The 14525-nt window shown below is 40.2% G+C and overlaps 1 protein-coding gene across 1 annotated transcript; it reads left to right on the forward strand.

Annotated features, from left to right (window-relative positions):
- Positions 1-445: 445 nt before the first annotated feature.
- LOC111834443 (interferon-induced protein 44-like) lies at positions 446-14213 on the forward strand. The gene is made up of 3 exons (XM_072706714.1): positions 446-496; positions 12772-12872; positions 13780-14213. Exons 2-3 carry the CDS (start codon positions 12801-12803, stop codon positions 13954-13956), a joined length of 249 nt encoding a protein of 82 aa, XP_072562815.1. The 5' UTR covers positions 446-496; positions 12772-12800; the 3' UTR covers positions 13957-14213.
- The last annotated feature ends 312 nt before the right edge of the window (positions 14214-14525 follow it).

The following is a 14525-nucleotide window of genomic DNA, read 5'->3' on the forward strand; positions in this document are numbered from 1 at the left end:
AAGCCATACATACTGCGTTTTAAGAATTATATGCGGGACAAGATTGATTCTGTAGCGGCAGTCGGCAAGTCGTAATCTATCGTGACAAGATGGATTCTGTCGTTCGAACAGAAATGACATACACATGAGCAAATGTGCCAGTGTTAAATTAACACTGTATGGTGTCTATATGGGTCCACACTAGAGCCCGACCGATTTATTGGCAGGCCGACATTATCGGCCGATATTAGGCATTTTCCAAACTATCGGTATCGGCATTTATAATGGCCGATAAATTAATATTTCAAAAATAAAATAAAAACGGACGAAACACCCTTCAACCATGTCATGAGTGTTGGCGTTGTATAGTTTGTCCACCAGAGGGCACTCTACACCGTCCCTGTTGGCAACACTCGTGTATAACGCGTCACACTTCCTGCAACCTGCTGATCCAGCCAGAGTCGGGCAGAGAGAACCAGTTATCCGCGAGTGAGATCATCGGTGAAGTGTGTTCATGGTGAGTTGGTCACGAGACATACATTGCTTGAATAACAATTAAAAGAACATCCCCATCAGTTCTCTTAACTCAAATAAGCATGACAAAATTCGTGACTATCATGTCCAGTTTTGCTGCTGTTAAATAAACCGAGAGTGAAGCGGAATTAGCTAGTAATTACGTTACGTTGTTACAGTGTAGTTGACTGACTGTCCTTTTAACTTTTGACAATGAGACTGAAGTATTTCTTTAATAGCGTGACAGTTATAGCAGTGAGACGTATCATCTCTCCTTGGCCTGTTATATTGAAAATGTATGTTTTACAATTTGCAGTATGACGTTATCCATTGCTAAATTATGGCTCATCATAGACTAGCTAACCACAAAGCTAACTAATGCCACTATCAGTGGAAGACCGCTTACGTTAACATTAATGAGCTTGGAAACCACAACGAACTTATTCTGCCTAAAGTAATGATTACTGTATTTATAACTAGCATATCTCTAGTTACAGTCCCTGCATTGTAAAATGTAAGTTAGACATTTGCAAGGAGTGAACATTTAGACATAGAGAAAAAGTATCAAACGTAGCTTGTGCATAAAAGTTAGCTTTTCTTTTACATGTGTGTGAAATCCAATGACGCCAAGTGTGCGTTGCAGACTGTCATTCAGCCGCAGCATTAACGAGTCACATAATGGATTTAGATCGCTAAATAGTAGGTTGTTGTTGTTTTTGTGTTTTTGTTCAAAGGACTTTACGTTTCATATCTTAAGTTTGTATTTTTATACATTTTATTTAACAGAACTTTAATATATTTTGATGTTCCTCTGTTCTGTTGTGACAATAAAAGAAACGTTTCTTTTTAAAATGCATTATCATATTATGTTAGTTAAAACTCATAAATAACTACAAATAAATAATGTTAGGGAAATCTGTTAATGTTTTGTTGCACGTTTCTGAAATTTAAAAAAAAAAAAAAAAAAAATATATATATATATATATATATATATATATATATATATATATCGGCCTTCAAAATCCTTTATCGGTCGGGCTCTAGTCCACGCCATTCAGTGTTACCTTTAACACTTTACAGTGTGCAGTGAGTGTTGTTTTTATAGTGTTAATAAGTATTGACTCTTATAGTTTTCAATTTACAACCTAGAGTGTTAGGACAATGAGTCTCCACCTCTTCCCAAATTGCAAGCCCATATGGGTAGCACACAAGTATAAAATGGGTAGCCCATATCTGCCCCATTTTAATGTACTCTCATTTGAACTCATTTGGCATTCAGCTGCTTTACTAAACCACATAATAAGAAAGACTCAGACCAACATAGCGATTTCTTTTTTTTTATATACTGTATATATACAAGTTTAATTTCAGTTCAGCTCTTGATACCCAAGAAACTGTGCTCATGTAAGTAGAAAGGCATTGAAAAACTGTTGTTATAAATGTGTTTATTTAAGTATGTGTTTGATTGAAGAAACTTGTCAGGATTAGTAAGTACCAGTCAAGCTCTCCTGATAACTGCCTGTATATAAAAGAGAGTGATGTATGGCACCAATCACCAAACACAGATTATGAAATTAGACCACAACTTGGGATCAAAGAACAAATCAAATAACTTTGCTCATTTAATATTCAGATTTTCATTAAACAATTTTTATAAACCCACCACGATCGGGTATGGTATGACTCTGAAATGAGTCTTTACCACATTTTATCATCTGTTTTTATATATATATATATAAAAAAAATTATTTGGTGTTCCCGGACATTTTTCAAAAGGAATTGCAAATTGCTTTTGCAATTGCATTTTCCATATGTGGATGCCTAAAGTGTGCAATTGCAAATTTTGCATTAATGTTTGTTTTTACTTTACTTCCACACCCCTCTTGGTCGTTGACTGCGAGTGACGTCACTCCCCATACAATCACGCCCCACAGTATAGACCCACCCCTGACCCTTGTAAGACATGGGAAATGCAATTGCAAATGGACTTTGCTTTTTCATTTGAAATGTGGCAGTCAGTGTTCGTTTGCGAAAGCGAAAAAGCAAACGTTAATGCAAAATTTGCAATTGCATTTGAATTATGTCACAAGTTATGCGTCCACATATGGAAAATGCAATTGCAAATGCAATTTGCAATTCCTTTTGAAAAATGTCTGGGATTTCCCTCCATACTGAGTAGTGCAGTTCTTATGTGTGCACATCCCCAAGGCCTTCTGAATTGAAAAGGTACATATGGCCTTAGACTTAGAAAAGAAACAAAATAATTGTTTTTCATATACACATGCTTTCTCTAGTTGAGCTATAGAGGCTAAACCATCTAGCCTAGTCACTGTGGAGCATTCAATTCAATTCAATTTTATTTATATAGCGCATTATCACAACATTACATTATCTCAATGCGCTTTACATTTCTGCCTCGTAAGGACCCCCCATTGAGTAAGCCAAAGGCAACGGTGGCAAGGAAAAACTCCCTAAGAGGAAAAAACCTTGGAAGTAACCAGACGCAAAGTGGGAGCCCATCCTCCAGGGGCCGGCAGATGAGTCAAACAAACAAGATGATATGACTAATACCGAGGTTGAAATATATGGCATGCCAGAGCCATTTCTGTGGTTTTTGTTCTCTTGCCCTATTCGTCACAATTGCGGTGGATTAAAAAAAAAAAAAAAACTTTTAAGACAAAAAAGTACTGTGTCATGTTATGCAAATATACATCCAACAACATTGGTCTACAGGGGAGTGGGTGGTACCAGGAGCGGCACAGAAAAGACTATCACAACTGTCCTAACACCTTTCCACATATGTTAACCATCCAAGGGCAGGACCAGCAATCAAATGCATCCCCATCCTATTAAAATATATACCACTTAGAAGACACATCCAGTACATCCCCAAGACTTAACACTCTCAGACTTAACACAAACATACTTAGAAACCACAGATCACTAACCTCCAAGATCAGTCAGAACTAAGCCAATAAAACTTCAATATAAAATGAGAAAAAACTGTAACGTCCTTTTTGGTCAGAGTCTTTCTCATGACGGTGGGTAAATCTTGGATGGCTTTTCTGATCCTCATGACTTCTTCTGCGCATATTAAATTGGGGCAGATGTATGGAGGTGGAGACTCATTGACTTAACACACTATGGTGTAAATTGAACACTATTAGAGTTCATAAAGTTTAACACTGTAAAACCAACACTCACTGCACACTGTACAGTGTTAAAGGTAACACTGAATGGTGTGGACACATATAGATACCATGCAGTGTTAATTTAACACTGGCACATTTGCTGTCTAGCCTACAGTTTTCAGTCCTATTTGTTTAACAAACTCACATTTTCCAAACAACCCTCAAAAGCTGCAGGTTTAGAGACAATTGTCAAAATGAAAGTACAAAGTTCAAAGCATTTTAAATAGTCACATATAATAGTTCAGATAATTGGCCACACCATAGTTCATGAATTATTTTATAAGTTGCTTTTCGTTTGTGTTAATTAGAATTAGGCTCTGCAGTAATGGATTTTGTCAACATCAGTTTTACTGTACAAGGAAAAATATAAGGTCGATTGATATTTATTCGTTTAAGAATTTCTATAATAAGCAATTATATCAATACAAATGCTGAAATCTTTCTTAGAATTTACATGGTTAGGAAGTTCCCGGAGAAGTTTGGTAAATAGCAGTTCCATCCACAGACTTTTCAAAAAAGATTGTTTAGCAGGACGAGTTATGGGGGTTTCTTACATTTTGCACGATCTTGAAATATACAGATATTTGTTTGAAAAACTCACCTTTTCCAAACAACCTTCGACTGCCGCAGTACTCTGCAGACAGTTGTGGAAGTGAAAGTAGAAGTTCAAAAGCATTTTATATATTCACACGGAGAGCGATGGTTAAAGGTAAAATATAAGTACGTTTGGGATTTATCAGTTGTATAATTGCTAGACTAAGTTCTTATATTAATACAGATTTTAAAATCCTTCTACACATCTACATGATTTCCCTTGATATAATATTATTCAAGAACAGCAGAAAAATACCTCAAATGTTTTTAAAAACAGGAAAAAAACTTTTCACACGCGGGCAAAATTAAGGAGTTATAAAGTTATACGATATATGGGCCTATTTGTTTAACAAACTCACCTTTTCCAAATGAGCCTTGAAAGCTGCAGTTTTACAGACAATTGTGAAAATGAAAGCAGTTCAAAGTGTTTTATATACTCACAGATAACGGTGGCCACACCACTGTTCATGAATATTTAATATTGCTGCAATTCTCATTTCAGGGTTGCCATTAAATTATTGATTTAAAATGTTATGGTAATGCCTAATATAAACAGAACTTTATCAAATAAATTGCTTAAAAGCAAATCAACTGTGAAATCTTTTTTTGTAGCTGATATTTTAAAAACTGGTTTGCGTTAACTATAATTCGGCTCCCAGATAATGGATTTGCCAACGTCAGTTTTCCTACGACCTTTGACCGCCGCAGTACTTTGCAGGTTGTGAAAGTGAAAGTAGAATTTCAAAATCATTTTATATAATCACACGGATAACGGTGGTAAAAGGTAAAACATAAGGACTAAATGAAGGAGTTATGTGGTTTACTAGCCTACATTCTGTACCGTATATATTCAATTCCATTTATTTTTATATAACGTAATTCACAACAGAGTCTCCCCAAGGTGCTTTACATCAGTGTGTTGTGATACATTAATATACATACAATAATCCAAAACGGGAAAAATAAAGGAAAGAAATTAAATAAAGAAAGGAATGGAGGGGAGGAACCAAAAAGTAGGAGAAAAAAACTTCTGGGGGTCCAAGGTCAGCTGGCTGTTCAACCGCCCTGGGCATGATAACATTACTGAAAACAGAAAAGAGTGGACTTGCTTGCTAAATGCAAGATGTAAGCTGGATTAAGACAAAGTTCACCAATGACTCTGTTATCAATGTTGGCTTGAGTAAGGTGGCCAAAGTCCTTCAATGTTTTCCATACTGGCCTGTGTAGGGGGACAGACTGAAGGCTGCACCCACGATGTTACAGTTTATAAGTCACCCACAATATTTGCATTGCTTTTTGCATTATGGGAAAGTAAGAACTTCATTTATTTTAGTACATCCTGTACTTATACATATGACAATAAATCTTGAACCATTGTCCTATGCGCAATCGCTTAAAGAAGAAGTTGGGGCAGTTTTACAATGTAAAAACTGTTATTTCCACTCTAGGATCACACACACACACACACACACTGACGTGCCGGTTAGCAAAAGGGGGGTAGTTTACCCTCTTCCCCACCCTTCCCTGTCAAAAAATTTCTGATCATACTTGCAGACACATTGACAAAATGTTTTATTGGAGGAGCAGTGGATTACAGGGGATGCCTGTTTTAGCACCCCGCCACCAGAAAAGGCATCCCCTGTTAAATCTGGCTATACTGCATCTACACTGGTGAAGCTTGCAGAGGTTAGTCATTGTAGTCTCAAATGAAAATTTCAGCACAGTGCTGCCAAAATCGTAACATCCCTCATTCTAGTTTGATTTTCTCCTGCGTTTGTCAGGTGTATTTTTTGTGGGGGGGGGACTTGTACTGTGAAGGGTAGCAGCTTTGGTGATGGCCCAGTTTGATCTTGCTGAAGTCAGCCTCTTTCCTACACAGGAGCAATTCAACTTGTGCCATAAAGACGACCTGCTGGCCATAGCAGGCTTCTTTAACATCTCAATCCCTAGTGATGCATCCAAAAGTGTGATCCAAAGGGTCCTTCAGGAGGAGTTAGTCCGGCTGGGATTCCTGCCAGAGACAGATGGTTCCCTGAGTGTTGCACCTAGCCTGACCTGGATGTCTGCCACAGATTTAGGGCTCCGCATGGATCCTGGTAGTTCCGACTCGCCTAAGGAGGATACCCTCCTTATCATTTGGCTTCGGCACCTCTAAATAATCAAGTTTGAGCATAGCCTATGATAAGCGTCTGAAATATGCAAAATTTAGGGAAAAAAATAGATCGTGTTTCAGGCAAAAAAATTAGAGATGTGACTGAAAATTACAAATATGTATTGATCTAGATGCATAACATATTGGTTAAAATATTGATATATGGTGATATTCCTTAAAAATCAAGATATCTGAAATGGCTTGATGTGTCAATTTTAGTCGATATTTAAACTTTCAAAATTAGCACCACCAGAGCAAAATACATAACTACTACAATGATGGAGATGACTACATTGGAGAATCAGCCATCCGTAGTGGAGGACATACATTCTTAGTAGAGGTCACAAATTACCAGCCCTCAATATGATTATAATTCATTATTAAATCTGGCCAGCAGATTGATCTTTTATGTTCCACACAATAAAAAACTATGATCGGTCATTTTGATGATTTGCACCAGCAAGCGTGGAAAGCTTCATTACCGGCAGCTAAAGAGTTAATATGCAACTGTGGAGGGTTAGCTAAATATGTACTATTAAGCCCCCCCCACCGCACAAACTGGACTCCATCATCCCCCTTGAAATATTTTTCGTCCACTATGGATGACAAGCAGGTTGTGTAAATTTTGGTCTTTATACTGCTGGCCACTGCCTGAGTTCACAGTCTGCTGTTTGAACACATGAACACTGCTACACCATGACTGGTAGGAGTGCTAGAAATATATAGGGCTCTATTTTGATGATCGAATGCAAAGCATACAGCGCAAAGTGGAACTAACAGTTATGGGCGTGTCCAAACCATTTTGCTATTTTGCCAGCAGACAAAAAGACTTTGCGGCAGCCCAAGAAACAAAAAGGTTATTCTAACTCTTTTATTTATCGAGTGGCTCGATACCACAATTTTGACTTCGGTACGATACTAGGATCTAATACCTTGGTATCGATACCATAGGTAAAAAAACAGGAGACAGGCAAATATAGGTGAATTGAAAACAGTTTTATTAAACACAGTGCTTGAAACTCTATGAACAACTGTGCAAAGAAATTGTTACAAAAAAATAATAAAAACTACAATTTTGATTTTAGAAGAAACAAAACTGAAGAGATCTAATTAAAATAAAGTAATCTCTTAATATATTTTCAGTCTTTATCACAAAGAAAATGTGAATGCAACCAGAATGCAACAACAACAACAAAAAACCCTACAGAGTAGGATTACTAAAAATAATAATACTGATTTCTTTAAAATAAAAGTCTAAATTAAATCAGTTGAAACTCACCTGTTGTTCTCTTAACGTCTTGAACAAATCAGGAAGGGCAAGTGACAAATGCTTGCTAAGGTTTGATGTGTTGCCTCCCTTGGCAGCACATGATTTATAGCAGCGCTTGCAGACTGGTGCATTGAGGTCTGTGGGTTCACCCTTTTCATCACTTTTGTAGGCAAAGTAATGCCATATTTCACTTCTACCACTCTCGTTATTTATTAATTTCGGACGTGTAGAGCGCGTTTCATCTGTGTGATCCATCGCCGTTTGTCTGTTTTCACGCTTGCCAGTTTTGCGCCAGTTTGCGCAACACTGCCGCATAGTGGTGAAAATCGGAACAGCGGATGAAATACCGAACTGAGCAAACTTTTGATATTGTACCGTTTGAAAAATAATAAATACCAGTATTTTCACAGTACCGGTATACCGCACATCCCTACCAGGACCACACCCCTAAATACATTGAAGCAACTACCACGTGATTGGTTGATTAGATAATTGCATTAATGAGAAATTGAACAGGTGTTCCTAATAATCCTTTAGGTGAGTGTATATGTAAATACAAAAAACAACAACAAAACATGCGCCACCTATGTAATGTTAATTTAACATTACATTAGCCTACTACTAACCTGCGGAAAGCCTGCTGTCGTCATCATAATCGGTGGACTCCTTTTTGCTACGGTTGGTATGACTGGGGCTGGGGTTATCCACACCGATAGTGCCAGCTGTTGTCCGCAAGCTGTCAAACATAGTGCATCCCTCTGCTTTTAAATTTATTCCGTGTGCCCTCAAATATTTAATCAGATTTGACGTGTTTCCCCCTTTACACGCAACTGCTGTAAAACATTTGCTGCACGTCGTGGTGTCAGAATCCTTTTGTTTTAAATATAGCCACACTTTCGACCGTTTAATTTTAGGCATTTTAAGTAAGGGATAATGTACAGGCAGCCGGTAGTTTACCACAGAGGTGCTTTATAAGGTCCGATTCAAATTGACGGCCCTGGTCTGAATGTAAAGCTTCTGGGACCCCATGTTGGGGAAGGTAGTGGTCGAATATGCAACGAGCCACGGAAATTGCCGTTTGATCTTTCAGGGCATACAGGTTGACAAACTTCGTGTAGAGATCAAGCATGACTAACACGTAGCGGTACCCTTTAGAGGACACTGGCAGCTCTGTTATGTCGGCGGCGACAATCTGAAATGGGTGGGCCGGAGAAATGGGGACGAGGGGAGCCTGCAAGCGAGGGACTGGGGAACGCCGGGACTGACAAGCCGCGCAGCACTGGCAGTGACGGGCCACGTCAGACGACATGTAAGGCCAATAGAAGGAACGCGTAACCTTGTCAACCGTTTTCGCATGACTGAAGTGACCGGACGCAGGGTGACCATGCACCATGTGCAGGACCTTGGGAACAAGGGATCTCGGTACAACCCCCTGATGGCAGACAGCACGCCTAGCTGGATGATAGAAATGCCGGCATAAAATGCCATCACACAGACAGAGACGTGAAAACTGTGACCACAGCTTCCTTAACGTTGGGGAGGCAGCCCGCAGACGCCACAGGGGGGGTCTCATGCCGTTTTCCAACTAAGCAACCACAACCGCCAGATCTGGATCATCACATTGGTGCTTACCTAACTCCAGATCGCTGTGTATCTGCACCAAGCCCGCAGTGGTGTTCGGCAAGGCGCAACCCAGAAAAGTGGGCGTCGTGGTCACAATGGGCTCGACTAGTGTAGTCCCCGGCTGCAGTGTAGGAGAATCTGCAGAGGTTTGAGTGGTGACCGTAACGCTAGTCGGGCAAAAAGCATCTGGGAGTCAAGGTATGTCTGATGGGACCTCTGCAGGGCGGCGGGACATAGCATCGGCGTTAAGGTGCTTAGCACCCGCTCGATGGACGATGGTCCAATCATAAAGGTCAAGTTCCACAGCCCAGCACGCACGTCTACCCGTGGGGTCGTGGTCCAGAGGAAGCTTTTTGAGCCCAGCTAGCGGCTTATGATCCGTCACAACCTAGAACTCGATCTGAATATCAGAAGTCGAACCCGTGAATGCTGACCTAATATACACTCACCTAAAGGATTATTAGGAACACCTGTTCAATTTCTCATTAATGCAATTATCTAATCAACCAATCACATGGCAGTTGCTTCAATACATTTAGGGGTCTGCTCAGTTACTGGGATTTTCACGCACAACCATTTCTAGGGTTTACAAAGAATGGTGTGCAAAGGGAAAAACATCCAGTATGCGGCAGTCCTGTGGGCGAAAATGCCTTGTTGATGCTAGAGGTCAGAAGAAAATGGGCCGACTGACTCAAGCTGATAGAAGAGCAACTTTGACTGAAATAACCACTCGTTACAACCGAGGTATGCAGCAAAGCATTTGTGAAGCCACAACACGCACAACCTTGAGGCGGATGGGCTACAACAGCAGAAGACCCCACCGGGTACCATTCATCTCCACTACAAATAGGAAAAAGAGGCTACAATTTGCACGAGCTCACCAATATTGGACAGTTGAAGACCGGAAAAATGTTGCCTGGTCTGATGAGTCTCGATTTCTGTTGAGACATTCAAATGATAGAGTCAGAATTTGGCGTAAACAGAATGAGAACATGGATCCATCATGCCTTGTTACCACTGTGCAGGCTGGTGGTGGTGGTGTAATGGTGTGGAGGATGTTTTCTTGGCACACTTTAGGCCCCTTAGTGCCAATTGGGCATCATTTAAATGCCACGGCCTACCTGAGCATTGTTTCTGACCATGTCCATCCCTTTATGACCACCATGTACCCATCCTCTGATGGCTACTTCCAGCAGGATAATGCACCATGTCACAAAGCTCGAATCATTTCAAATTGGTTTCTTGAACATGACAATGAGTTCACTGTACTACAATGGCCCCCACAGTCACCAGATCTCAACCGAATAGAGCATCTTTGGGATGTGGTGGAACGGGAGCTTCGTGCCCTGGATGTGCATCCCACAAATCTCCATCAACTGCAAGATGCTATCCTATCAATATGGGCCAACATTTCTAAAGAATGCTTTTAGCACCTTGTTGAATCAATGCCACGTAGAATTAAGGCAGTTCTGAAGGCGAAAGGGGGTCAAACACCGTATTAGTATGGTGTTCCTAATAATCCTTTAGGTGAGTGTAGATTGTACACTCCAGGAAATGAGTCATACTACAATGCACTTCTTACTTGAATGCCTTCTTCACCGACTGGACGATTAACCAAATAAAGCAGCGCAACATTACAGTAACTAACAATTAATAAACCACTAACTGACGTGTACTATTAGAGCATTTATGTCATTTATTTAAACTTTATTTTACCAGGTAAATTAACTGAAAACCAGTAACTCACTACTTTACGTGATATTCGGGAGAAATAGCAGATTACGCATCGGAACTGCCTGGGATACAAACGTCATGCATGTAACTAAACTCTTCAGCCAATAAGGGCAAAGGTGTGTTGTCACGGAGGCGGTTCCAGTTTGTGCAGCCGGGTGAGAGGTCGCAATGCATCTAACCATAATGCATTGCGTCAGGATCAGAATGCATTGCTTTTATCCAGCGTTGTAAGCAATTCGAATGCACCCAATGTCCGGACTGGGGAAACAGAAACAGCTGATCACATGGGGATCCCACACGAGGTTAACGAGGGGGCGTGGCGCACGGAAGGAGCGGACGATCGAGGCAGGACAGGGGTAATGTTGGGATACGATCTTTATCATTTTGGAGGCCATTAAGAAAAAAAATGCTCTTCTTGTTTTATCCTGTTCATTTTGTGTTTAAATGCTAAAAAATATATATATATATATATATATTTAGGTGTAATTTTGGGGGGCCAGGAACATTAATTGGTTTTCCATTATTTCTTATGGGAAAAATTCGATCAGAACTCTAACTTTTTAGGATTCGATCCGGAGTCCGGAACGGATTAAGTTCAAGAACCGAGCTAAGCTTATCCGCGACTTCTATAAATTTATCCTGCAGAACAGCCCTCCTGCCCTTTCCTATGTTGTTGGTGCCAACATGCACCACGACCACTGGATCCACCCCGGTTGGGGCCAAAAGCCTGTCCACTCGATTCGGAAGGTCCTCTACCTGGGCACCAGGCAGGCATGACACCGTAGGGGACCCTCTATCACAGGTGCACACATAACTATCTACACCTCTGATAATTGAATCCCCTACTACCACAACCTCCCTCCTCCTGGGGGTAGGCGGCTCCTTGGTGCCCAAGGGCCCACCTGCCTCCCCAGTCTCTTCCGGCTCTAAAGCTGGAAGCACCTGAAAGCGGTTAGACACCGTCACTTCAGGTGATGCCGCCTCTGTGAATTGTGTACTCCCTTTTCTACGTCTACGACCTACGTTCACCCAGCTCTCTCAACCTACCTGTTCATCATTCTCCCCCCTCCCCGTTACGTACACACAGTCTCCCTAAAAGGCGTATTAGCTCTCTCCTTTAACTCATTGTTGTGTTGGATGAGAGCCAATTGCTCCTCGAGGTCGGGAACCTTGACCATGAGTGAGTCAACTAACCTACATCGCTCGCAGATGAAGTCCGACTGGACACAAGCATCCAGAAGGGCAAACATCTTGCAAACACAACACTGAGCTGGCCCCATAATTACTTTACTCACTATGACCTTTACCATCCTTTACTCCCAGCCCAGTATATTAATATAGCCTATTTAAACTTTTAGTTGATCTAATTAACGTATAGCTTAAACAGTAAAGTGCCGAGTACAATAAAACACTAAATTAACACTTGCATTAAAACAGAACTTTTTTTTTTAATTATCAGACAGCATCAGCAATAACAACCTTGGGAATTAAAATTTTAAAATAACCAAATCAACAATTACCTACCCAAGACTAACTTCCTACTGAACCATGTGGATTCAGGAAGGGCAGAGTGATACTGGCAGGTGCTTCTGAGTAAGACAGACATTGGTGTGCTGATTGCTTTGAGTTTGCTTATGAAACTGTGTCATCTGATAATGGCTTAATCCACACATTTCATTCCTAAATGTGACTAGTGACATTTCTGATGTTTTTAGATGTCCCTCTAACAGTGCTACTGACCAAAATGGACAAAGCATGTCCTCATGTGGAAAAGGATTTGAAGAAAGTGTACCGCAGCTGCTACATAAAGGATCTGGTGAGTTTCAGGGTCTAACACTGGATTCTATCCAGTTTTTCTCCAAAGGCTGCATCAACTTATCAGTTCAGTATTGGTGGAAACCTGCAGCAGAGCACTCGACTGTGAAATTGGCCTGAATTGCTGTAGTAAAAATATGCAGCAGTATAAATGGGTGAAAGTTGACTATGGGTACAAGTTGACATCATCTACTGGACAGGTTACCAGTGGCAACAAAACACACCCAGACAAATGCAATGACCAAGTGAGAGAGAGCAGTTCACCTGGTGGAATGTTTGTAGACTGTAGGAGGAAACAGGATGAACAAGCAAACATCACACATGGAGCCAAAGCAAGGGGCTGTGGACCTTTGGTTTATTATTTTACACTGGCTCACAAACCTTTATCTCTAGTATTTATTTTCTAAAGCAACATATTTCCTGGTAGCCAGATGACTCTGCAGGGAGCTCTGTGGCCTGACACCTCCTCTCCATGTCTGTGCAGTTTGCATGTTCCTCCTGTGACTGTGTGTGTTCCCACAACCCCCCCCCCACCCCCACCCCCATCCCCATAGCTGAAAACATGCTTTTGGGGCATCTCTAAATTGCCCATAATGTGTGACTGTATGACCTAAAATGAGCCGGCATTCTGGCCTGGGTGTCTCTTTCCTCAGATCCTCTGTTTCCTGGGATAGACTCACCATCACCCTGTACTGAATGGGTGGTTATGGATGGATGGATGACAAATTTGTGTCTGACATTTAATTGCAGCTTTGGATCTTTGATTGTACATCTACATTTGGCAGCATCTACTAAAGACAGAATTATACTTCAGTATTGATTATCTCTGACAGCAATATTGTGATACAGCAATTGAAGAAAATAAATTTGAAAAGGATTGTGTATATGAACTGCACGTCTCTTTGCAGATCAAAAAAGCAAGTACATGTCTGGGCATTGCGGAGTCAAATGTGCTTCCAGTGAAGAATTACTCCCATGAGATTGAGCTGAATGACACCTGTGACATCCTGCTCCTCAGTGCTGTGAAGCAGATGCTCAACTTTGCTGATGACTACATAGAGAGTATTTATGAGAACCAACAGTAGAGAAATGTTATGTTAGTAGAGACATATGCCAACAACTCATTGTATTTGGGGACATCGGCAAATTCTGATAGTTAAGATGGTCAAGAGCTGCTGCCCAAGATTTTGTGACCTACACTGAAAAAAATGTTATGTTGAATTTACTTAATTTTATTACGTCAAGGGGTTGCACGAAATAAATTTATCTAAATCCAGATATATTTTTTAAGTTGAGTGAATTTATATTTTATAAGTTGAGTTTACTTATATTTTATAAATTGGTTGTACTTATATTTTATACATTGAGTTTATTAATCTCTTTCAGTAATTTCAGATTAATTATATTCATAATTTTAGCTAAACTATTTTGAGCAGAATTTACTCAAATTAATTGTGCAACCAGATCAATTTAATCGTTTAATTTCTACATATTAAAATTAATTTTAATCCAATATTTTTTTTAATCTATTGTATCTTTCATTCATATTCAGACAAATAAAGCAAACCCAATATTTTCAACTCTAACTTTATTTTTGTGATCCAAGAGATATTTTTGCTCTCTCAAACAAGAATGGCAGTAATGTAACTCAGTA

Source organism: Paramormyrops kingsleyae, chromosome 24 (genome assembly GCF_048594095.1).
Source record: "Paramormyrops kingsleyae isolate MSU_618 chromosome 24, PKINGS_0.4, whole genome shotgun sequence".
Lineage (NCBI taxonomy): Eukaryota > Metazoa > Chordata > Actinopteri > Osteoglossiformes > Mormyridae > Paramormyrops > Paramormyrops kingsleyae.